This window comes from Notolepis coatsorum (genome assembly GCF_963971535.1).
Source record: "Notolepis coatsorum genome assembly, chromosome: 7".
Taxonomy (NCBI): domain Eukaryota; kingdom Metazoa; phylum Chordata; class Actinopteri; order Aulopiformes; family Paralepididae; genus Notolepis; species Notolepis coatsorum.
The window spans coordinates 124576670-124602868 of NC_140171.1; the positions used below are offsets into that span (position 1 = coordinate 124576670).

At 47.3% G+C, this 26199-nt stretch overlaps 1 protein-coding gene across 1 annotated transcript in view; it reads left to right on the forward strand.

The window, feature by feature from the left end:
• xylt1 (xylosyltransferase I) overlaps positions 1-24634 on the forward strand; it is a 129286-nt gene extending 104652 nt beyond the window's left edge. Inside the window, exons 9-11 of the mRNA XM_084318564.1 lie at positions 3334-3532; positions 14191-14524; positions 24211-24634. Of these exons, the coding sequence (XP_084174690.1) occupies positions 3334-3532; positions 14191-14524; positions 24211-24533 (856 nt within the window). The 3' untranslated portion in view covers positions 24534-24634. The remainder of the gene's footprint in view (positions 1-3333; positions 3533-14190; positions 14525-24210) is intronic.
• Positions 24635-26199: the final 1565 nt, after the last annotated feature.

Here is a 26199-nt window from a genome sequence, read left to right on the forward strand (position 1 = left end):
GAGTCAGCCAGCCGCTTCTTTTCACCTGACAGCGAGGAGTTTCACTGGGGGAACGACTGACCAGTAGGAGTCGCAGTTTACAACGACCAGGATACATACCCCACCGGCTTCCCACCGGAATTGGGTACATACCTAGTGTGCCTGCGTACGCGTATGCATGTGTGCGTCTCCAAAGAGTTGGGTCAGTGGCCTGCTCAAGGTCAGCAGGTTGTGACTAACCTAATAAACGGTCAATACACCCTGTGAGTGACTACTGTGTTATTACTGCGGTCCATCCGGCTATACCCACCCATCCCCTTCCCTTAAGAGCTTGAGCACATCAACCAACCAGCACATGCCTTCATGAGGTCGTTGAGTTATATCCCCCACCCAGTCATGCAATCATGGAGCTCATCGACCACTCACTAACCTTCACTCCTAGCATTCATCAGCGCCGTGCAGCATTAGCATTTTCTAAAGCCTTTCCCCTCCAGGAGTTCTCCAAATGAATCTAGGTATTCCACTCAACACGGCTGCCCTTTAAAAACAGCACAGCAGGTAGGAATAAGATGGCACTTTTACTCTGTCTTGTGTTTAGTGAATCCAGATTCTATCACGTGTTTTATAAGCCATCTAGGTTTTTTTTTTGTTAGATGTCCTCCTTGTATGGTGTCCTATATACGATATATGGCAGTATTTCCGAAATTGAGGCACTTTCTCAAATACTCGTCACAAGCACTGAGGAAATGAAAGAAACACAAAACAGCCACTTGATCATTTCCAATAAAGGAATACTTCACCCAAACATGTCCTTGAATTCATGAATACATTTTTCTTCTCACATGTCTCCAATGTGAAGGTAGAAACAAATGCCATACTTGATGAATTTACATTAACGGGGGCCAATTTGAACAACTATAACAATACAATATGTTTACAAACTCTCAAACACATCTTGCAGTTTAATTCCTAGTCTCCTTTATCCAGTTGTATGCTCAGTACTGCACAAACACATTTTCAGTTACACACACTCTCACACACATGTGTGTGGCGCACATGAGCAAGCACGTGTTTGCCCATGCATTCAATTGAAATCCCGCCTCCTGGCTCGTTCATTGGCCAGGAGTTCTGCTTCCACTCACCCACCCAATGAACGAGCCTGGAGGCGGGATTTCAAGCCTTTGGCCCGGGTGGATCGTGTCACACTAACGTAACATCTAGAAAGTATGGACATTTGTCCACAACTTCTCATCTAAGTTGTGGCAAATGGGTCTTTGAGCACCTGGAAGGAGGTAGCATCTGGAGAACCTTCAAGGTGGAATTGTTTCTCGTTATTTGTTTTCTTCTACACCCGTCAGAAGTTCTGTATGAACCGTAATTCATTATAGTTCATTGTAAAATAGCAACAGTAGTGTAATTATGGTCAAAACCCTATAAATAGCATTTGGAATAATAGATCTTTCTCTCAGAATGAATGCAGCATGGTTTATATAGCGTTATCGGAATATACGGGGTGTAGGCTACTGACTGACTGCGCTCCGCCAGTGTTATTATGCACAGAAGCTCATTTCCTTGTTGTAATAATATATTCTACCACTGGGCGTCAGGTAAGTGTGCTCTGACCTGTGCGTAGACATAAGCACGGAGTCAAGTTCAAATCGAAATTGATGAATCCCACTCTTTGCTTAGAAATGATCGTATGCACAGGGTAAGCACAGATCTGTGCGTAGAACACGTTGATGAATGAGGGCCCGGCCTATCACTTAGATCACTTCTTCCTGAGGGAACTGAGGAAAGCCCACCTGTCCCCTCAGATTCTGGAAAACTTTTACCGGTGTGCCATTGAAAACATTCTCACCAACTGCAGTCTGGTACGGCAACTGCACTGCCTCTGACCGGAAAGCACTGCAGAGGGTGGTGAAATGAAAACCAGTATCACACCACTCCCTGCTATCTACTGTACCACAAACAGTGTCTGAGGAAGGCAGCATTGTTAAGGACACCTCTCACCCCACAAGGACTGTTTGCCCTCCTCCCCTCCAGGAGCCTCTACACAGGAACCTCCGCTCCAAGTCAAGCAGACTCAGGAACAGCTTCTTTCCCTCAGCTGTCATCTCTCTAAACTCTGTGCCACGTTGACAGCCCCCCCACCATATGAACTCTGAACTCTGACTGCATTGCCTACACCCTAGGCTCTGTTACCCATACGGTACGACTCTGAACTCTGTTGCCTATACTCAATTTATACTCAATTTATACCTACCAACTGCTTTCACTGTCTACCCCTACTCTGTATGATAGGATGTACAACAATATACAGCATATTTACATTTATATATTTATATTACTGCATATATATTTAAATACCAATATCTGTCTGAATATACCTGCATATAACCCCTCATATACTTGCTTGTATACCTGCACATAACGCTTAGCTCTGTATGATAGCATGTAGCCTATATACCATATATATATATATTTATTCACACCACATATCTACCTATCCTCACCTACATATACATGTACATATCCTACTCTTACTAGTTACGCTGCTGGTCAATAGTAGTCATACTGTCTCTATATATAATATAATATATAATACAACTCATATTACATGTACATACATCTGATTAGCACTACACTCAGTAATACTAATTTGTATATTTTATTGTACCCAGTTTAACCACCTGTACATTGTATATTGCTGTTGCGCTTTACTGCTACATTTGCACTTTGGTTGGATGCCAAACATATTTCCGTTGTACTGTACTTGTGCTGTATGATGACAATACATTTGAATCGAATCGAATCTAAAAGATGACACATTTCTTAACCGTGTCAACCAGAAACAGAGTTCCTCAGGAGAACTCGTCTACTAGATACTGATCATGTCTGGAATATGCCAGTGTGCTGTTTTGCTGGGTGTTCAAAGAAGCAGGAGCTTTGCTTTAGAAAATGTAAAAAAAAAATATATAAAAAAAAAGAGCAATCAGGATTATGGCAAAAATAGACACTCCGATTCTTCCCACCCTGCAGTCAAGGAGAGAGAAGGCTGCGATAAAGCTCATCAAAGCACGACCTCATCCCCCTGAAAACGAGTGAGCTCTGGCAGGTACCCTGAAAAATGGAACCCTGCCCACAGCTATGAGTCTTTATAATAATGGACTGTAAACATCAATATAGCCTTGAACGGTTTGTTTATTCGTTTATTATGTGTTTGTGTTGCGTTGCATCCTGCATCATTTCAGTTTACGAACTGCAATGTCAATGTGTGTACTCAAACTCAAACAGGTCGGTATGCATCTTGTTTGCTAATGGATTTCTCCGTCTCAATGCTCTGTGCGTTGCCAGGTACTTCCCAATGGGCCACCCGGTGTCAGTCCACCTCTACTTCCAGTCGGACCAGTTCCAGGGCTACCTGGTCAAACACCACGCCACCAACCTGGCAACTAGCAAGCTGGAGACCCTGGAGACGTGGGTGTCGGCCAAGAAGCACTTCAAGATGACCTCCCCTCCCAGCAGCACTTTCACCCGGCTGCAGTTTTCCGAGGTGAGACGGCATGTCGTCACGTGTCGCTTTGTAGTGTTTATCTGACGTGTCGCTTTGCAGTGTTTATCTGACGTGTCGCTTTGCAGTGTTTATCTGACGTGTCGCTTTGCAGTGTTTATCTGACGCGTCGCTTTGTAGTGTTTATCTGACGCGTCGCTTTGCAGTGTTTATCTGACATGTCGCTTTGCAGTGTTTATCTGACGCGTCGCTTTGCAGTGTTTATCTGACGCGTCGCTTTGTAGTGTTTATCTGACGCGTCGCTTTGTAGTGTTTATCTGACGCGTCGCTTTGCAGTGTTTATCTGACGCGTCGCTTTGTAGTGTTTATCTGACGCGTCGCTTTGCAGTGTTTATCTGACATGTCGCTTTGCAGTGTTTATCTGACGTGTCGCTTTGCAGTGTTTATCTGACGCGTCGCTTTGCAGTGTTATCTGACGCGTCGCTTTGCAGTGATTATTAGGGGTGGGACGATACATCGATCCAGATCGATACATCGATGTAATTATCAACGATCGAATCGGATCGATGCGATGTAATAAGATCGATTCATATCGATACTCTTATTTTGAAAATCCTGTGGCGAGTCTCATAACTGATTGTGTTAAATGGGCATATGATATCATCTCATATCGATCGCAGGCACCTGAATCTAATCGTATCGTATTGTATCGTGAGAGACTTTGTGATATCGGCAAATATCGTATCGTTGTCCAAAGAATCGATATCGTATCGTATCATGATGAAACTGGTGATTCCCACCCCTAGTGATTATCTGACGCGTCGCTTTGCAGTGTTTATCTGACGCGTCGCTTTGCAGTGTTTATCTGACGCGTCGCTTTGCAGTGTTTATCTGACGCGTCGCTTTGCAGTGTTTATCTGACGCGTCGCTTTGCAGTGTTTATCTGACGCGTCGCTTTGCAGTGTTTATCTAACGCATTAGTGTCAGAAAAGCCACTCATTTGGTCATAAGTCACCGAACACAGCGACCGGTCAGTCACCCACTACATTAACGAGTGCACTATAAGCGCCACATAGGAACAACACCGCGGTGGTGGAATAGCATGGGAGGCGCGACGCATGGCTCATCGCCTTGGTGACCTTATATTCATCGCTATGGCGACCTTGCGGAGAAACGAGCCCCGAGGCAATTAAACGTCCGCCCGTAATGGCCTTGTAAAATGTAAATTGATTGAATTCATCAGAGTTTATGTGGATGAGCGGCTTGCGTGCTGCTTATTTGTCGCTCCCTAATAGGACGTCTTCTCACCTTCACACTGGAACGCTTCCCCTGATTGTCTTGTTATGTTGATCGGTGTTTGTGTTTACTGCTACGCCTCTTTTAGGACACAGCGGCTACGCCGTGCCTCTGCCGGAGAGCGTGTTTTTAACCATTTCACTACCAGTAGTGTGCTAGTAAAGGGTTAACCTTCTGTAGTGTGGTAGTGAAATGGTCAACCCTTTGTTGTGTGGCGATGAAAGGGTTAACCGCCTGTATTGTCGCTGTGAAAGGGTTAACCCTTTGGGGCGAGTGGTAGTGAAAGGGTTAAAAAGAGAGACAAATCAACTGAGTGAATGTATATTGACCTTCTTTGGGGTTTTTCACACATGGCTTATTGCGTCTTATGAAGCAGAAAAGCGATGGAAATGTCATCGACGTGTGAATGAATTTGGAGATGAACTTATGAGAACCTGGACACTCGGGACGGTGTGGACAGAGTGGGGGGGCTCGGACAGACATGGACGGCTTGTGTACATCTGACCTTTAAGCCTTTGGCCTGTTTGACCTTTTGCAGTAGCCCCACTGTGACCTCTACTGCCAGTGACCCTAGAGAGGGCCACCATCACATGTCTCCCTCTCTCTCTCTCTCTCTCTCTCTCTCTCTCTCTCTCTCTCTCTCTCTCCAGCCAAGGAGACTGTGAGTGACAGGGAAGTGATGCAATGTTGTGTCCGTTATCCGATCTCTCAGACTAGGAAGGCGCAGGGTGTGGGGGGTACTGGACCGTGACTGGCGGTTAGTCAGTCAGTCAGTCGTTCGTTCAGAGATAGACAGAACATGACAGCCGAGTAGAGCGGTGGTATCAGCACCTCTCTCTCTCTCTCTTCAGGTCTGCTTAGCACGCAGGACATATTATACCAAAGCTATATATACTACGGCTGAAACTTAGGAAAAAACACACTGTACTTTGGACTTTACAAGTTGTTCCTCCCCCCCTCCCATCTACCTTTTCATCTGTCTTCTCTTTGCTTTTACTTTCTTCCTCTCCACTCCTCCTCTTCCCCTCAGATCTTTTATAGGCCTCTTTTTAAGAGTGACAGCCTGATTTAGTAGTGGGCTACTAAGAGACTAAAGGATTAAAGCTTGTAGTATTTCACTCGCAAAGTCCGACTTGACTTTAAGCGGTCCATTACAACATAGCGGGTAAATCATACGTGTTGACTGTGACGGATGAACCCTCCCCCTACCTGTAATATACAGTATGTGTTGCCTGTGACAGATGGACCCCCACCTCTACCTGTAATTTACTGTGTAATATACACAGGCCTGTATAGACACCTACCATTGATCTGGATAATAAATTATTTAATCTCTCTCTCTCTCTCTCTCTCTCTCTCTCTCTCTCTCTCTCCCTCTCTCTCTCTCTCTCTGTCTCTCTCTGTCTCTCTCTCTCTCTTTCATCCCCCAATTTTGTAGTTATGCCAATTCCCTCCTGGTCATTACACTACCCTACTGTCGGTCTGGGGAGGGTGTAGACTACCACATGCTGCCCTACTGTCGGTCCGGGGAGGATGTAGACTACCACATGCTGCCCTACTGTCGGTCTGGGGAGGGTGTAGACTACCACATGCTGCCCTACTGTCGGTCCGGGGAGGGTGTAGACTACCACATGCTGCCCTACTGTCGGTCCGGGGAGGGTGTAGACTACCACATGCTGCCCTACTGTCGGCCTGGGGAGGGTGTAGACTACCACATGCTGCCCTACTGTCGGTCCGGGGAGGGTGTAGACTACCACATGCTGCCCTACTGTCGGTCCGGGGAGGGTGTAGACTACCACATGCCGCCCTACTGTTGGTCTGGGGAGGGTGTAGACTACCACATGCTGCCCTACTGTCGGTCCGGGGAGGGTGTAGACTACCACATGCCGCCCTACTGTTGGTCTGGGGAGGGTGTAGACTACCACATGCTGCCCTACTGTTGGTCTGGGGAGGGTGTAGACTACCACATGCTGCCCTACTGTCAGTCTGAGGAGGGTGTAGACTACCACATGCTGCCCTACTGTTGGCCTGGGTAGGGTGTAGACTACCACATGCTGCCCTACTGTTGGTCTGGGGAGGGTGTAGACTACCACATGCTGCCCTACTGTCGGCCTGGGGAGGGTGTAGACTACCACATGCTGCCCTACTGTCGGTCCGGGGAGGGTGTAGACTACCACATGCTGCCCTACTGTCAGTCTGGGGAGGGTGTAGACTACCACATGCTGCCCTACTGTCGGCCTGGGGAGGGTGTAGACTACCACATGCTGCCCTACTGTTGGCCTGGGGAGGGTGTAGACTACCACATGCTGCCCTACTGTCGGCCTGGGGAGGGTGTAGACTACCACATGCTGCCCTACTGTCGGCCTGGGGAGGGTGTAGACTACCACATGCTGCCCTACTGTCGGCCTGGGGAGGGTGTAGACTAGTAACATGCTGCCCTACTGTTGGTCTGGGGAGGGTGTAGACTACCACATGCTGCCCTACTGTTGGTCTGGGGAGGGTGTAGACTACCACATGCTGCCCTACTGTCGGCCTGGGGAGGGTGTAGACTACCACATGCTGCCCTACTGTCGGCCTGGGGAGGGTGTAGACTACCACATGCTGCCCTACTGTCGGCCTGGGGAGGGTGTAGACTAGTAACATGCTGCCCTACTGTTGGTCTGGGGAGGGTGTAGACTACCACATGCCTCCTCCATGTGGAGTCACCCAGCCGCTTATTTTTTACCTGACAGCTAGGAGTTTCACTAGGAGATTCATGCCATCTCCCTCAGATCCCCTCCCTGCTGCCGGGAATTGAACCCTGGTCTCTGCCGTGGTAGGCGAGTGCTTAGACCTCTACGCTACCCAGCTTCCCCACAATATACTCTTAAGATATAAGACTTCCATTGAAGACACAAGGCTGTTTTGTCCCTATGTCTCTATGCGAACAGAGAAAGGCCACAGGAACGGCTCCCACTTGTCAAAGCACTAGCGTTAAATGGAGTCTGACCACTTTTTAAGTGTAATATAACACTACATGTGCACATTGGCAAGATGCCCCCACCACCACGCCACCACAGACACACACACACACACACACACACACACACACACACACACACACACACACACACACACACACACACACACACACACACACACACACACACACACATGAAATATAGCGACATTACATTGACTTCCATGCATTCTGTAAGTAACCCTAACACTAACTTTAACCCTAACCGTAACCGTGTGACACTAAAATAGCACCGTCAAACAAAATCAGGATGTCAAACAATAATCGATCCCTATGCGATCCCTGAATCAGGACACGTACACACCTACACTCCTGATGGTGTGTATTCACAGAAACGTGCCCACACACGCACACACACACATACACACACACACACTTAAACACACACACCCCTCTCTCTCTCTCTCTCTCTCTCTCTCTCTCTCTCTCTCTCTCTCTCTCTCTCTCTCTCTCTCTCTCTCTCTCTCTCTCTCTCTCTCTCTCTCTCTCTCTCTCTCTCTCTCTCGCTCAATAACTCTCTCTCTATCTCTCTCTTACACCTTCCCTCCTTCTTCCATCCACCTCTCTCTGCAGTGTATCTTTTATAGGCGAGCGTCCATCCATCTTGACCACAGATATTCAGTAGTTTAAAGAGCGCCCCCGGGGGAACCCTCCGGCGCTGCGTCGAACACCTGTGTTTGATTACCCCGACCAAGAGTGCCACTAATAAGCGTCCTGAACGGGAGCCCTGGGGGCCTTCAAAACCCCACAACTTTAATCAGGGCCAGATGCGTGCTGTGGGCCGGGCCTGCCTTTTGCTCCACTCGCCTGATCAAATGCACCGGTCCTTGTTTTACGGGGGGGACGGGACGTCGGGCTCGAGGCGCCTGCCAGGTCGGTGACGTGGAGAAGACACGCTTCCAGAAGGCTGCTGGGTCAGCGTTAGAGGACGGAAAGTACGAGTTGCCGTTCTGGTGCGAGGAGGGGTTTTTATGCCGGGTCTGGGGATGTGGAGAAGATGATGTCAGGGCACAGTTAGTCAGCGTGAGTAAATGTTATTACAGATGAGGTACAGACACACGGAGAGGTACTGTAGACATGTATCAGTGTTACGGTAAACGGGGATGAGTCATCTACGTGTGTCTGGGAAGGTTTTCCTGCGAGACGGCCGGGGAGTTTGGATTTAGGGTTTGTCGCACCGCTGAGGTCATTGGCGTCGGGGTGAGCGAGTCGCTACCGAAGATCAGCCGCGGTCGTTAGTCATGAACGTGAAATGTGAATCGTCTGGTTGGGTTAGCGGGGAAAGTGTGAGTGGAGAAGGAGCCCTCGGTTCCCTCCTCTCTGCCAAGCAGAGGAATGGTAAACGGCTGCATTTATATAGCAGCTTTTATCCAAAGCGCTTTACAATTTGTTCCTCACATTTTACCCACTCACTCACACATTCACACCGATGGCAGAGGCCACCATGCAAGGTGCCAATCTGCACATCGGGAGCAATTAGGGGTTAAGTGTCTTGCTCAAGGACACTTCGACACGCTGCCCGGGAGGAGCGGGAATCAAACCGGGAACCTCCGGATTACCAGACGACTGCTCTACCTCCTGAGCCACTGAGATTGTGACATACACCAAGTAGGAGTAGAGGCAGGGCTTGAGGCTTACTTTTTCCCTCAGAAGAGCACATGTAATTTAGGAGCACACAAAGAAATTTGATTTCACTTAACTAATCCGGTTCTTATCGAATCTTTCTTCCGATTCCCGGCCACTGCCACCAAGCCTCTTCAACTCATTCAAAACGCAGCGGCCCGCCTGATCTCAAACCTACCCAAGTCGGCCCATGTCACCCCACTTCTTAGGGACCTGCACTGGCTTCCCATCGCTGCACGTATCCGCTTCAAGGCCCTCGACCTGGCATACCGTGCGGCAAAGGGAACCGCTCACTCACGCTGGCAGGATTAGTCGCCACAGTAGTTGAGAGCACTCCAGAGGCAGCAGGAGTGGATAGAGAGGTACCTTCAATGGCGATCACTAACTATTGGATATTATTATGAAGAGGACAAAACGATCACACTTATGGATGATAAGGTGCGTTTTCACCAGACTACATTGGACTCAGCACTTTTGGTAAATCATAAAAATACTATAGTCAAACCGGCCGAGGAGGTAACATTATTCTGTTCAACGCTCCACGGCCGCCGGGAGAGCACTCCAGAGGCAACTGGTACCAGCAACTATTGGAGATTATTATGAAGAGGACAAAACGATCACACTTATGGATGATAAGGTGCGTTTTCACCAGACTATGTTGGATTCTAGTATTTTCAAACAGGATGTTTGGATGTAACGCTAACGGCGCTGCCAGGGCCAACTAATGTTATTTATTGTTCCTGTTCTGACCCAAGACACTTAGGAGCAAGAGTGGACAGGGTTCTTGTGGACCTGCTGACAAAGGTAACATCTATTTTACCGAACACCATCATAAAACATGCCTTTGTAATGACCCCAGTGTCAGAAAACGATTCCGTGAAGGGACCCCCCCCCCCCATGGTTTGAGAATCATTCTACTATGGTCATGTTACCTTTGACCTGGAAATAATATAGGTGTCAGGTGAGCAACCCGGACGAAATGCGCATATGCGCACAAAACACGTCATATCTCGCATTCCAGGAAACAGAACTGGATTATTTAGAAACGGGACGATTTTTTGCATGGGATAGCGCAGGAACGAAGGTATGTAGAACTAAAGGTTTTTTCCCTGTTGGAGTATACATATTTCCTTTCAAATGAGCCATACTATTGTCTCCATAGCTATAATATAGAATATACGATGGGTCTGCAAACATCATGAAAATGGTCAAAAAAACGCTGGCGCCAGGGAGTACAGATGGAAAAACAGCGTGGCAGTTAATCTACCTGGGCAGGCCGCCCAAGTAGAGCCCATGTACAGTATGGAAAAGAATGGACCTACAGCTGGGGGAAGGGGGGGAGGGGTATCATTGGACTGTCAGCTTGTAGGATATAATCTTTACCAGCACATGCGCTCCTAAATCATTTTTCCTGTTCACACACATCTATTTTTAGTTGCAAATGCGAGTGAAATGCTCACGCAGTCGAGCCCCGAGAGGTCACGACACGACGAGGATCCCAGATCAGCGTTAGTTCCAAGCAGGAGGGTCCACAGAGAGCCTGCTGGGATAAGTAAATGAAAGTCACGCTGTGGAGCCCTGAGAGGTCACGACGAGGATCCCAGATCAGCGTTAGTTCCAAGCAGGAGGGTCCACAGAGAGCCTGCTGGGATAAGTAAATGAAAGTCATAAGCTACAGACTTGGCAAGAGGTCTTAAGGCCTGTCGCTGATTGAGTGGTGGTCTTAAAGCCCCGAGGCTGATTGAGTCGTGGCCAGAGACGGGCTGAGGGGCCGGAGGTCATAAGGTCACCCAGGGACTAGAGCTGAAATCGGCCAGAAGTTAATCCCCCTTTGCCCCACTTCCAGGTCACAAACAAGCACTTCTTCTCACTTCTGATGGCTTCTGCCATTACCTGGAGATAGAACCACGGATTTAATCCCTTATGAACATGAGACATCGGTGAAAGAATTATTAATATCCAGACGTCCTCGCTCTCAATTGGGTGGCACGGTGGAGCTGCGGTTAGCACTGTTGCCTCACAGCAAGAAGGTCCTTGGGGGGGCTTCTGTGTGGGGTTTGCATGTTCTCCCCGTGTTAGCGTGGGTTACTGTGTGTGGCTGCCCACTGCCCCTAAATGGTTAGGATGGATCAAATGCAGAGGATGAATTTCCCTAAGGGGATTAATTAAGGCTGAACTCAAACATTTCAGATCATGAACTATTGCACCTCCTGGTTAGACACATACAGTTAAATTCAAATAGTGTCAACAGGGCCGTGGGGCAGTTGGAATTTGGACCCCAATCTCTTGATCTAAAAATGTAGATGGTTGATATAGTTTGTGGACTTCAATGTCTCAGACAGAGATTGCCAACCTATTAGAGCAATCCTTGACTAAAGAAATTCTTCATTGACCAATGATCATGGTATTATTTAGCTATTTTCAGAAAATAACTCATTCAGCATGGGGGGAAAAGGCATCAAAAACGATGCATCGACTAACAAAGTCTCAGTCAACTAAAATCAAACTGACTGATTCATCCAGTAATCTACTATGGGGAACAGCCCTTCAACCTATAACTCATTATCTTTCAGACCTCTCTCTCTCTCTCTCTCTCTCTCTCTCTCTCTCACACACACACACACACATACACACACACCGTAGTTGGCTGTCTGCAGTCTCCCTTTTATAGTGGATTACAGTGAGATTTCTCCGTCAATACTGTTTTCACTTCAGTCCGGAGCTTAAGAACGAGACGACTGCCAATCTATTGGGGGATGTCTGTGCCAGGGAGATGGGTCTGAAAGAGATAATGAAACACAGAGCTGACGGACAATATGGCTGATTGGTAGAGAGGCTGTGGAGGATGGAAAGACAGGAAAGAAAAGGTCCATCGGGCAAAACGTGGCAGAGGTCAGCCGAGTGATTGAGATGGAACTGCAGGATCCGTTTACGGATGAGTGAGGTTGGCTCGGTGGGATTCTCTCTCTCCCTCTCCCTCTCTCCCTCTCGCTCTCTGACTTCTGTTAGGGGGTGTCTATTTATACATCGTAAACAGACACACTTGTCTAATACAGCGTCAGTTCCAGGCAGCCATTGATCTTCCAGCAGGGTGATGCTGTGTTAATCAGCAGGCGTAAGGATGAACGTTCTCCAAAGCCACCATTCTTCTCACATTTCTGCTAACACACCCGATAGACATCTCTCTCTCTCTCTCTCTCTCTCTCTCTCTCTCTCTCTCTCTCTCTCTCTCTCTCTCATTCCCATCAATCTTGATCTCTCCATTTCTCATTTTGCATTCCCTGCAAGATCCCAACCCACCGTCCCTCCTCTCCTCTAACATATGCTCCCCACCTCTTAAGTTACAGTGCTGACCGCAATGAAGACATTAACGGCTGTTAGCTGTACCTACTCCTACACCATCCTTCCTGGCATCTCTCTCTCTCTCTCTCTCTCTCTCTCTCTCTCTCTCTCTCTCTCTCTCTCTCTCTCCTCTCTCTCTCCTCTCTCTCTCTCTCTCTCTCTCTCTCTCTTTCTCTCTCTCTCTCTCGCTCTCTCTCTCTCTCAGACAGATTGATTGATCTGTCCCAGTGGAGTTTGTCTGAGGTCTTGGCTCAGCCTATACTGTAGCCTGCGGCCTCGACCTGCTGGATCCACATTCCCACAGCACACATTAAAGGCACACTCAGGAACATGATGCTGTAACAGGCAATGTGGAACAATGCAGTCCAAAGACAATGGTGTAAAAACATACAATGTCTTGTGAGGCAGAGACGGAAGCTAAAGGTGCATTTCACTCAAAGACTTCAAAATGTCACTTTAGTACAAGTACTTAGTTACCTGAGTTACCCTGATATGTATCTGCATATAATACAGTTTATCTACGTTCTTCAGAGGTTTTGGACTGTAGTATGAGATGTGTGTGAAGAAGCTCCAGATTTATGAAACAAAGAATTATTCAGCCATCGTGTAGTGTGATGTGTGCCGTGTGTATGGCAGCCATTGAGCCTGTGTAGCCCAAGGTTGGGTGCTACCAGTGGTGGTGAAGGAGGCCATTTCGGGATCATCCCTATGTTCCCCGGGTCCTATGTTCCCCGGGTTCTATGTTCCCCGCTTTGATTGATTAATAGATTGAACATTTTATAAATTTTTATTATTTTATTAATTATTAATGTCCGCCTTGTTTCGAACGGTTAAGCCTAGGCCCTCTTTCGAACTGGTTAAGGTTAGAGTTTGGAATCAGGGCTGGTGGTCTAACATTTTCAATCAATCAATCAATCAAAGAGGGGAACATAGAACCCGGGGAACATAGAACCCGGGGAACATAGGACCCGGGGAACATAGACATGCTCCCGCAATTTCCACCCTACATTGGGGGGAGTGCTTTGAGTGTCTAGAAAAGCGCTGTATAAATGTAAGGAATTATTATTATTACAGTGAAGATGTGAATTTTCTGACAATTGGACCAGATGTTGATGCATACAATGAGTATGCTCCGTATTTGTATGTGCATATTAGTAGCAGTGAATCTACTTAACCTATTAATTTCCCTCATCCAGCTCTGCCTGTTTTCAGTTTTTTACCAGGGCGCCACTGTAATAGCTTGTTGCTAATGACTTGCCTGATTAAATAAAGATGAAATAAAACAGTTTAATAAAAAAAAATTAAAATGCTTTCCCCCATGATTCTACCTCTCCCTGTTTCTCTTCCTCCCTCACTCTCCTTACACTCATGACGTTTTCTCTCTCTTCCTCTCTCCCTCTTCCCCTTTTCTCCACGCCAGATCGGCGTTGAGTGGGACGCCAAAGAGCGCATGTTCCGGAACTTCGGCGGCCTGATGGGGCCCATGGACGAGACGGTGGGCATGCAGAGGTGGAACAAGGGGCCCAACGTCACGGTCACGGTGGTGTGGATCGACCCCACCAACGTCATCGCGGCCACGTACGACATCCTCATCGACGCCAGCGCGGAGTTCACCCACTACCGGCCGCCCCTCAACCAGCCGCTGAGGCCCGGCGTGTGGAGCGTCCGCATCCTGCACCACTGGACCCCCGTGGCCGAGATGCGCTTCCTCATCGCCCCGCTGGCCTACAGTAAACACCAGCCCATACGACAAGGTGAGACTGAGCTTCAAATGATCTGAATGGAAGCCGGACATGACCGGTTAGCCTTCGGGAGAGGTGTTAGTTGGACAATGCGTAGGCTAACTGGTCATGTCCGCTTCCATTCATTGTGCTAAGCTAGGCTAACATGCAGAACTGAACACACAGTGAGGAAACGGGTATCTATCTTCTTGTCTCTGGAGAAGATGGTAATTTCCCAAAATGTTGGTGTGTTCCTTTAAAATGTGTTCAAATTTGTTCAAAATCTACAACTACAACAATGAAAAAAGCCTGCAATTTAGTGAGACGGTGAGAAATGAAAATTTGTGAAAACGTCTTGGGGAGAGGGCGTCACCACCAGGTGTCTCATTGTAGATACGAGTGGAGCACGGAATTACAAAATGAGAACTTCAAATACATAATTCAATAATAGGCAGAGTACCATTTTCTGAAAAGAGGAAATGCTCATACGGTATATCTTACATTTCTGTGTTTGTTTGTTTTCCTGCGTCCATTGATTTTATTGTGCGGTCACCCCTCAGGGGAAGCTAGCAGGCATCAATGCAGGTAGGGCTCGTTTTACTGCACAGTTGCAGGCTTGATACATTTTGCAGTTAAACAAAAAGCAACTCGGGTTGACAAATGCACCGCTTGTCTGAGGTATCCTGTGTGCCCCAGCCAAGCAGCCCTCTCTGCCTGCACCACTCAAACCTTCTAGACAGTGTGCTCACAAACGCAACAAACAAACTCAGAAATGTAAGTTATACCTGTCCCAGTGTTGTAGTCGAGTCACTTAATCTCGGGTCCGAGTTGAGTCTCGAGTCCCCAGTGTTCGAGTCCGAGTCCAAGTCCGAGTCACCAAAGAAGAGCCCGAGTCGAGTCCCCATTACCCTAGTCCGAGTCAGAGTCCAAGTCATCAAGGTTGAGTCCACTCTGGCAGTCAAAGAGCTGACATACAATTAATAAAAGGTCTAAATTAAACATAAATGACAGCGTCACCATTTCAAAGGGAGTTTATTTATTTTGTGACACAATAGCCAAAGAAATGCACTAGCCATACATATATTATGCCAAATGATTAGGGCCTATTACAATAAAAAAAAATTATAAATAATTGTATTTATCAATTAACAGGTCTGAGTCCTCGTCTGCACCTTCAGAGTCCGAATGCAGTCAATGCTCGAGTCCAAGTCCGAGTCATCGGTGCTCAAGTCCAAGTCGAGTCACAAGTCCTGAAAATCAGTACTACAACACTGACCTGTCCTAGCTTACAAACATTTCCTCCTCCAGAAAATGGTACTCAGCCATTTTAAATGTCACTCTAATTCCATGCTCCGTTCATTTAATCTTTCATCTTTGAGCTGCCTGGTGGTGACGGTAGTGACATTCTCCCTAAGAAGCTTTCAAGCTTCACTCTTAATGAATGCACAGATTACATTACAGGCTTTTTTTTGTTTTGTTTTTTGTTTGTTACAGTACCATGAGTGCATACATTTTCTAGCATGGGTAGCCCCTGTGGGAATCAAACCCCTAACCCTGGCAGTGTTAGTGCCTTGCTCTACCCAAAAAGGTGTGCTTGCCATCCTGTACCAGGACGTTTACTAGGCCTATTCTTCAAGAGGAGAAAGGTTGAAGTATGCTGAATGCTGAATATCTCTACTCTACTCTGAAACTCTACTGTACTGTACTGTAGAATCTGTACTAGACCCTCTCTGAATACCAACGCACACAGTAATGTTAAATCCATGGTGCAACTATTGACCTATCTCAAGCCCGCCCTCTTTTCCTGTATCCTCCCATCATGACTGTTGCTTCCCTCGGACAAACTAAGTGATCTGTCAAATCTAGAGATGAAGAATTTGAAGCTAGTTCTCAAGTAAATGATATCCATTGCAATAGTATAATTCGTTTTAACTACTGAGTCTAAATTAAGAATTCGTTTTTTTCGTCAGTTATTACTGTTGCTGTTTAATTAGTTGATGTTGACTCTAGCTTCACTGTCGTTACTGGTTAGAAAGAGATTCCATCAGTCTTGAGCTAGTATTGCTCCAGTCAGGCTTCAATTGAGAGGCCGTTAAAGGGGCACTTCACCAAAGCACAATGCTGATTTATTGTGCACATAACCTCACACGCATCCAAAAACTCTGTTTTACAATCAGTTTTGCGCACATTAATTTAGTTGTTGACAGTCATGAGTTTGAATCTGGTTACCGGTGATGTCATTGGGGACATTGAATTATTGTGTTACAGCTCCAAGAAATCATGAAAATAAAAAATAAAAAAGCGATAACTTGTCTTATGGACAGTTGTCTTATCATTTCATGGAGCTGTAATTAACGCAACACAAGGATTCAATGTCCCAGATGACATCACTGGCGACCATATTCTCGTTTACTCTCAATAACTGTCAAACTGAATGAATGTGTGTTTTTGGATGTGTGTGAGATTATGTGCAAAATAAATCAGCATTGTTTTTTAGGCGAAGTGCCCCTTTAACAATCCGTTCCAAACCTTCAATCTACTCTCTCCTTAAAATACCCCACTGCTCAATCAGGGCCTGCCCTCCTATGCAATCAGCTAATTAGCGGAGCACCTGTCAGCAGTCATACCGGAGGCGTCGCAAGTTGTTGCTGTTGTCAGCGATATGAAACACTGTACTTGATTGTGTGGAAGCTGTTTCACACTGCTTTTTTAACTGAGTATGAATAATGTAGCTACACTGGGACCGCGGGTCTCTTAATAGTTCTGGCTACATTCAATATGACAATCATGCTGCTGTTAATCTGTTGTTGACAGCTTTGGCTGCCGGTGGGGGAAGACAGCCCTGTTGCCCAAATCCGCTAATGGGTTGAAAACAAAATGTCTGGAGTAGCGATCATTAGCATGGGGTATTTATTTGCTCATGTAGTTCAGCTGTAGTCAGCTTCGTCTCACTCAGGCTTGTCGCTCCGAGCTCACCAAGGAAGGACAAGAGGAAGGCCATCAAACTCGAGCTCATTTGTTTGCGTCACGTTTACCTCCGTTATGTTATTTGTTTGCAATCGCTTTTAATTTTTTTTCATACGCTTCATCTCTTCTCAGTGTTTCCAGGGTCGTTGTTATCGTGCACCTTGTAACACCGGGAAATGTAATAACCTTTTTATTCATAATTACTTTTCAAAATGTAATAACATTTTCCTTTAGAAGAACTTGTAATATAACCAGATCATGTAATAACTCGCCAGATAATATAATAAATATGTGGAGCGGATAATGTAACAACTTTTCCAGAATAACGTAATAACGTATTACATTATCCGGTGAGTAAAACCTTTTGGATGTGTAATACCTCCGATCAATGGTCTCTAACTACACACCGTCAAGACCCCTCCGCTCTACATCTTCTGGCCGCCTCAGACCCACTCCTATCCGAGCTCCAGGAGGGTGATCAAAGAGAAGCCGCCTATTCTCGGTCCTCACTCCACAATGGTGGAACGAACTTCCCACCACAGTTAGGACAGCCGAAACATGACCAATCTTTCGCCGTCGACTAAAAACACACTTCTTCAATCAATAACTGAAATGAAAGAAAGATAAAAAAAAGGAAAAAACTACTAATCTTCTTACTGTCTTCTACTACAGTATCATGCACTCTTCCACTAATTAATCTTCCTTGTCGTAATTACTACCTACTATACTAATATGTCTCTACTACAATGCACTCAACACTGCAGCACCCAAATTTCAACACTGTTGGATGAATATTGTTACTCAGCTGAATGGTTTTGAAAGGTTATTACATTTCCCGGTATTATTACATTGTAAAGTTCTTCTAAAGGAAAAGGTTATTATTACATGTCCCAGTGTAATTACATCTCCCGGTGTTACACACCTCATTAGCTTGACAGGTCAGATCTATGCTTGCGTACAGTAGTGTGCAGCTGACATGTCAGGCGCCTGTAGCACGTCGTCATCACCATACAGAAGTGCCATTATCTCTTATCCATTATCCTAACACACAAGTAGAGTTGTGTATCCCTGCATGGCCAGCTGACATTGCCAGACTGATGTGCATCCGTCACCTCTAACTCAACCGTGGCAAGGCCAAGCTGTTGTTCCCAGACACATCATGCCCTCTAGAAGACCACAGTTCACCATAGTGACCTCTGCCCCGACTGCCAAGAATCTCTGGGTGGTCCTAGACAATCAGCCATGCAAAGACTACATAGCAGGACTACATGGGTTTGCATTCTACAGCATCCATAGTATCAGTGCCTTTGTCGTGAAGGACTCATCTCCTGACTTGACTACCAAGTTCAAGTTTGTTTATTATTTGTCATAATAAAATACAGAATTCTTTATGATAGGGCGGCTACGTGGTGCAGTGGGCAAGACGCTCACCACGAATACTGGAGACGCTGGGTTCGCCTGTTCGAGCCCAGCGCTCCACATTGCTTTCAGTTTAGCTGGTCGTCCGTACTAATACACATTGGCAGTATTAGGGGGTGGGAAACTGATGGGTGGGGATCGGGCGTTGTGGACAGCGACTCCTACAGGTCGGTTGGTGCGCCTGCGCAGTAGAATCAGGAAGCGATGGGGGCGGCGCCCCTCCAAAGCGCAGACCCCTGACGGTGAAAGATCGCGCCGCGCAGGTGAAAAGATGTGACTGCTGTTACCTCGAGTATCGGAGGGGACTCGTGCTATGTATGACTTAGTCCACATTGCAGCCGGCTTGTGGGAGGCAAGAAACAGCGTTCAAGACAGGGGAGGGTTGAATTGGATGATACGAAATTGGGATGGGAGAAAAATAGAAAAAGTGGATTAAAAAAAAAGAATACTTTATGATGAAATGCTTCTACTACTATGCACTCTTCCACTAATTAATCGTCCATGTCTATATGACTACCTACTATACTAATATGTCTCTACTACTATGCACTCAACACTGCAGCATCCAAGTTGCACAACCCCATGACCCTCCTCACCCCCTACAGTTCATCCTGCAACCCTTGTCTTAAACCTCCCAAAATCTCCCCACATCATTCCCCTCCTGCAACGCTCTCTCCGCTGGCTCCCTGTGAATCAAATTCAAAACCCAGGTGGTGTCATGCAAGGCTACCAAGAGTATAGCTGCACTCTTTAACCTCCATGGTTCACCAGTTCACCCCTACACCCCAGTCCAGTCCACGTCCTGTGCTCTGCAGCTTCTCTGCACTTAGCTGTCCCTACAGTGACCTGGCACCTAGCCCCTCCACCTCTACAGTGACCTGGCACCTAGCCCTTCCACCTCTACAGTGACCTGGCACCTAGCCCTTCCACCTCTACAGTGACCTGGCACCTAGCCCCTCCACCTCTACAGTGACCTGGACCCCCCCTCCACCTCTACAGTGACCTGGACCTCCCCTCCACCTCTACAGTGACCTGGACCTCCACTCCACCTCTACAGCGACCTGGCACCTAGCCCCTCCACCTCTACAGCGACCTGGCACCTAGCCCTTCCACCTCTACAGTGACCTGGACCTCCACTCCACCCCTACAGTGACCTGGACCTCCACTCCACCTCTACAGTGACCTGGACCTCCACTCCACCTCTACAGCGACCTGGACCTCCACTCCACCTCTACAGTGACCTGGACCTCCACTCCACCTCTACAGTGACCTGGACCTCCACTCCACCTCTACAGTGACCTGGACCTCCACTCCACCTCTACAGTGACCTGGCACCTAGCCCCTCCACCTCTACAGTGACCTGGCACCTAGCCCCTCCACCTCTACAGTGACCTGGCACCTAGCCCCTCCACCTCTACAGTGACCTGGCACCTAGCCCTTCCACCTCTACAGTGACCTGGACCTCCACTCCACCTCTACAGGGACCTGGACCTCCACTCCACCCCTACAGTGACCTGGACCTCCACTCCACCTCTACAGTGACCTGGACCTCCACTCCACCTCTACAGCGACCTGGACCTCCCCTCCACCTCTACAGTGACCTGGACCCCCCCTCCACCTCTACAGTGACCTGGACCCCCCCTCCACCTCTACAGTGACCTGGACCTCCACTCCACCTCTACAGCGACCTGGACCTCCACTCCACCTCTACAGCGACCTGGACCTCCACTCCACCTCTACAGCGACCTGGACCTCCACTCCACCTCTACAGTGACCTGGACCTCCACTCCACCTCTACAGCGACCTGGACCTCCACTCCACCTCTACAGCGACCTGGACCTCCACTCCACCTCTACAGGGACCTGGACCTCCACTCCACCTCTACAGCGACCTGGACCCCCCCTCCACCTCTACAGTGACCTGGACCTCCACTCCACCCAGCCCTGACTCTTCTCAACCCCTGAGTGGTGGAACAAGCTTCGTCACATCTTCCGCAATAAAGTACTACTTGAAAAAACACACCACCCCCGCTTCCCTACCTCCCTCCTTTACATGCACTGCATGCTGTTGAATTGGAAAAAATAGGCATTGTCCTTGTACTTATTCATTGTTGGCTACTTTTTTTTCTTCTTCACTTATCTAAGCCCTCAACGCTCCTCATCCTGGCTACTCGCTGTGCCGGTGATACTAGAATGTAGGGCTCATTCTACTGCTTTATTTGAAAGCTGCTCTGGATAATCACATCTGCGCGTGTGCTATGAAGATGTGTACAGCTGTGTGGTGCCAACATGCAGGAGCAGACACATGGTCACACACTGGTTGGTTTTTGCCGTAGAGTAAAGCGAAATAGCATTTGCAGGCATTCTGTGAAACGGTGCCTGCAATTTTAGGTTTTCCAAAAGGTACACACACACACACGCGCGTGCACCAGCCTGTGCGCATAGAGGCACACAGCCCGGTATTTGCGATGATGCCCTTTCCAATCAAGCCTCTGGGCCTCCACAGGCCCCGTTTGTTTGTCGCCAAGTCACCCCTAATAACCTGCCGCGCTGCTCATACATACTAAGAAGAAGAGTATTATTAAACGACGGCACGTTTCGCCCTCCAAAAACACAATGACACAATTAAATCAATCAGAGAGCGTGGATAAGGGACAGCACGGCCATTGTTTCAGTCAAAAGCCAGAGTCGGTTGGCTCTGAATGTCACACGAGAGCAGAGGAGCGCACTAGACTCAGCATATAATCACGTCTCGCTCCGTTTAATAATCTCACCGAGCCGTTTTAATTAGAAGGAGAAACAACAAAATAAAGTTCCGGAGGGTCTGGCAGGGGTTTTATGGGTTTGAGTGAGTAAAATATTCATAACCCATTCACAAGTGGTTTTGGCTTTGTTTTGTTTTGTTTGTTTTTGCTCTCGGTTCTAAATCCCTATTGACTGTTGGGATCCCTATAGTTTGGATGAAAGTTGGGTGGTGTGTTATTAAAGGAACACGCCAACATTTTGGGAAATTAGCTTACCGTCTTCTCCAGAGAGAGACAAGAAGATAGATACCAGTTTCCTCTCTGTGCGTTCAGTAGAAAGCTATCTGGCTGCACACCTAGCTTAGCACAATGAATGGAAGCGGACAGTGACGGGTAGCCTTCGGGAGAGGTGTTAGTTAGTTACCCGTCACTGTCCGCTTCCACCTCACAGAGAGGAAACTGGTATCTATCTTATTGTCTCTCTCTGGAGAAGACGGTAAGCTAATTTCCCAAAATGTTGGAGTGTTCCTTTAATAACACACCACCCAACTTTCATCCCCAGCACTCGATGCGTGGGGAGAATGTTACATTATGTGGGCCAAATGTCTTTTTTTCTTTAGTTGTTTCCCATATTAGTATCTGACCTATCATGGTTGACTTTAGACTTTAGTAACTTTAGTTTTACCATGGTGCTGGTCATGTATGAATACTTTACCATGGTAAGTGATTTATCACCATGGTAGCAATTGTGTACTTAAATACTACCATGGTATAATCTAATTTAAACCATGATACTGGTGGTAATATCATGGTATTCCCATCATTTCTTGATGATGATATTGATGATGGATGATGGAAATACCATGATACTTTTTTTGGAAATACCATGATACCTTTTCATAAGGAACTTTTAATGTACTTAAATCCAAATACAATGAAGTAGGTGATACATTTAGCAAGGCTGATACTACAGTATCATCAGTTGTAGGAAAAATTTGTATTACCAGTGTGCAGAATTATACCAGGTAATTTGGCTTATTTTGATAAAGGGAAATGTTAGTGACCCAGTACTATAGATTGCTATTGTAATCTTTCAGGTGGTCTCCAGGGTCAGTCAGGGCCTGCAAGCCGCCCCCACTACACTATGGGTACGCAATCATCCCTCAGGACTGACTGGAGTCTGTAATCATATAATGACAGAGTTATGTGTTCTCAGCTCTCTGTGTATATGTGTGTGCGTCAGCTCGAACTATTCCATCCACCAGGGCATATCATTTACTGCTGTGACTGGCACCAGGTTCTCCTCCTACATGCACCACCGGTAAAACTTTATGGGGTGCCACTTCACACTGCCAGAGATACACACACGCGCGCAAACACACACACGCGCACACACACACACGCGTGCACGCACGCACGCAAGCACTCACACACACACACACACACACACACACACACACACACACACACACACACACACAACTGTATGCACTTTATGCTCTGGATCACGCACACCAGTCGAGTCACTAAATCTCGAGTCCGAGTCATCAAGGTCTGGTCCACTCCACTCTAGCAGTCTTTTGACAGCAGCAGCTGACATACAAAAAAAAAAAAGGTCTACATTAAACATAAATGACACAGCGGTCACCATTTCAAAGGGAGTTTATTTACTTTGTGACACAATAGCCAAACAAATGCACTAGCCATCAATATCTTATGCCACATTTTTTAAATAACTGTATTTATCAATTAACACCTTCTGAGTCCGAATGCAGTCAATGCTCGAGTCCAAGTCCAAGTCGAGTCACGAGTCCTGAAAATCAGTCCAGGACTCGGACTCGAGTACTACTACAACACACACACACTGCCACCACATTCTAGCTGGCACGGTCAGGACACCCTCCGGCCTGGCATAGCACCCGCTTCTCTTGACTAGATGACTTCTCTTGCCGGCACATGAGAAGAGCTGACGTCTGCTCTAGCTAGCGTCTGGGTGAGACACGGCGAGGAGAAGCTGCGTAACGGGACAGCGGTCCCAAGCTTTGGCAGCGCCGGCTCGCGCCTCGGTGCGAGGACCGCTGAGGAATTTACAGCCTCGCCTGGAGCTCAGGGCGGCGAGGTGATTTAACGAGAAGAAGGTGTACCTTCACTTTTACGGGTCGAGAGGGAGAGAGGGAGAGAGAGAGAGAGGGAGAGAGAGGAGAGAGACAAGGGCTTTTTTAGTTTTTCCTTCCTGCTTCACGTTAGATTTCCAAGGAGCCGGTTATTGCGGTGATGCGCTGTATCACATCAAAGGGGGGGATTTAAAAAGCCCCCAATCATGAAAACCAATCAGAGGAAATTAGGATCCACTTTAAGCCCCTCAGACAATCACGTTCCGCCTCCCACTCTCACATCATCTCCAGAACGCTTTGATATCTGACCATGCGTGCATCTCTCTCTCTCTTTTTTTTTGTCTCTCCCTCCTTCCTTTTCCCTCCCTCGCCTTACTTTTCCTATTTCTCGATCGCTGACCAACTCTCTCTCTCTCTCTCTCTCTCTCTCTCTCTCTCTCTCTCTCTCTCTCTCTCTCTCTCTCTCCTCTCTCCAGATGACACCCTGAAGCTGCACAATGGGCCGGCTAAGAGCAGCTATATGGAGCAGAGCTTCCACGGCCTCAACCCGGTGCTCAACATCCCCATCAGCCTGGGCGCCGTGGAGCAGGCCAAGAGGAACGCTGCCCTAACGGGCCTGGAGCTGGAGCGCTGGCTGGACGGCCTGGTGGGCGAACTGTGGGAGGCGGCCGACGTCTGCGCCACGGGCCTGACCGCCTGCCCCGTCATGCAGGCCTGCCCCAAGACGGCGTGGAGCTCCCTGAGCCCCGACCCCAAGTCCCAGCTGGTGCCGCCGCGCACTAATGGACGCATCAGGTAGCAGCAGCGCCCCCCCGCTGGACAGGAGGCCGCGGCACGGGAGATTCTAGGCTGTCGATTTTATTTATTTGTGGGGTACTATTTGTTGGGACGCAGTGTTCTTCTTCTCTGTCACAGGAGGGGGGGGGGGGGGGGGGGGGGGGCACAAAAGAAAAGTGGGGCTGACTGAATCTAAAGAGGAAGTGTTTTGTAAAACAGAGACCCCTCCCACGGGTTCCTCTGTGTTGGGGATTAATGCCGGCTTTGCAATTTCTGTTTCTCAATGTATTTATTTCCATCTCACGGCTGAGTTTTACTGTGATAAAAAAAACATTGCTATTCCGAGCGCCTAGTCTGCTGCTGAAAGAAAGAGCGATTACGAAAGTCAACTTTTAACTGCCTTGCAAAAAGGCACAGGGGTCAGGAGCGTGAAACAGGATAGTCAACACTGGCGGTGGAAACAACCTCTGCTCCGAAGGGCCTTTCTTTTGCATTATAAGGAGATACCAGAGCCCGGATGAACTGATGTGCCTCTTTTAGGGGTTATGTCATAAACAATAAGACCATATCTGAGCTTTCAGAGACGCTCCAAACGGATGGAAAATATGTTCCTTTTTGAGTTTTGTTATGGCTGAAGTATAGTGTCAAAACGAGCACATTTCTTTGTCAGAAACACAGAGATCATCAGTGCTTTTAGCATTTTGAAATCCAATCACTTTATTCCTTTCACAACCACACTACAGAAGGTTAACCATGTCACTACCACACTACAGACGGTTAAGGTTAACCTTCTGTAGTGTGGTTGTGAAAGGGTTAACCCTTTGTCGTGTGGCAGTGAAAGGGGTTAACCTTCTGTATTGTCACAGTTAAAGGGTTAACCATTTGGTAGTGTGGTAGTGAAAGGGTTACTGTACCTCGAGCCTGAAGACTCTGAGCATCAGTACTCACTCAGTGACTCAGTGACTCGTTCCTCACGTCTTTCCAGAACAGTAAAAAGCGGTGACTACAGCACAAGTTGACCTCCAGTCAGTGCCTGGTCAGCAGAGTGGGTGTGGCTTTAGTCGTCTGCCAGCTCACTTCTAGTCAAATATGGATAGGGTTGGGTACCATTCACATTTGAACCGGTACCCAATGGTACCTTTTTTCGGTTCTTTAGTCTCTAAAACCACATTTGCGACCGTGTTGTTGTTGAATCAAGTCAAATCCTAGGTAAGCGTGTATTGTGCGCGTGAACGTTGACGTGAACGTGCAGCACACTTTATAGGTTTCGTTTCGCGGTAAACTAAACGTTGACGTCATCGGACACATTTTTCTGAAATGTGGTACCGGTGGATCTCACGTGAATCAGTACTTGGTATACCGACGTGATTCGGTACCCATCCCTAAATATGGAATTGACCTATCTCAAAACCCCTGCCCTCTTTTCCTGATCCTCCAATCAGGAAATGTGTTTTTGTCCGAGGGAAGCAACAGTTGTGATTGGAGGATCAAGAAAAGAGGGCAGGGTTTGAGATAGGTCCGTTGTCTTCGAAAATGAAGGGGCCTTTTCAGAACAATTCAATCCGTTTGGATTATAAAAGTAGAAATTTTATGTAGACATTTTGAATGTTCTAAAAGAAATCCAGACGTGATTTAATTTTTTCGTTATTAGAGATCAAACACTTCTAGGATTAGACATCGAGATACCA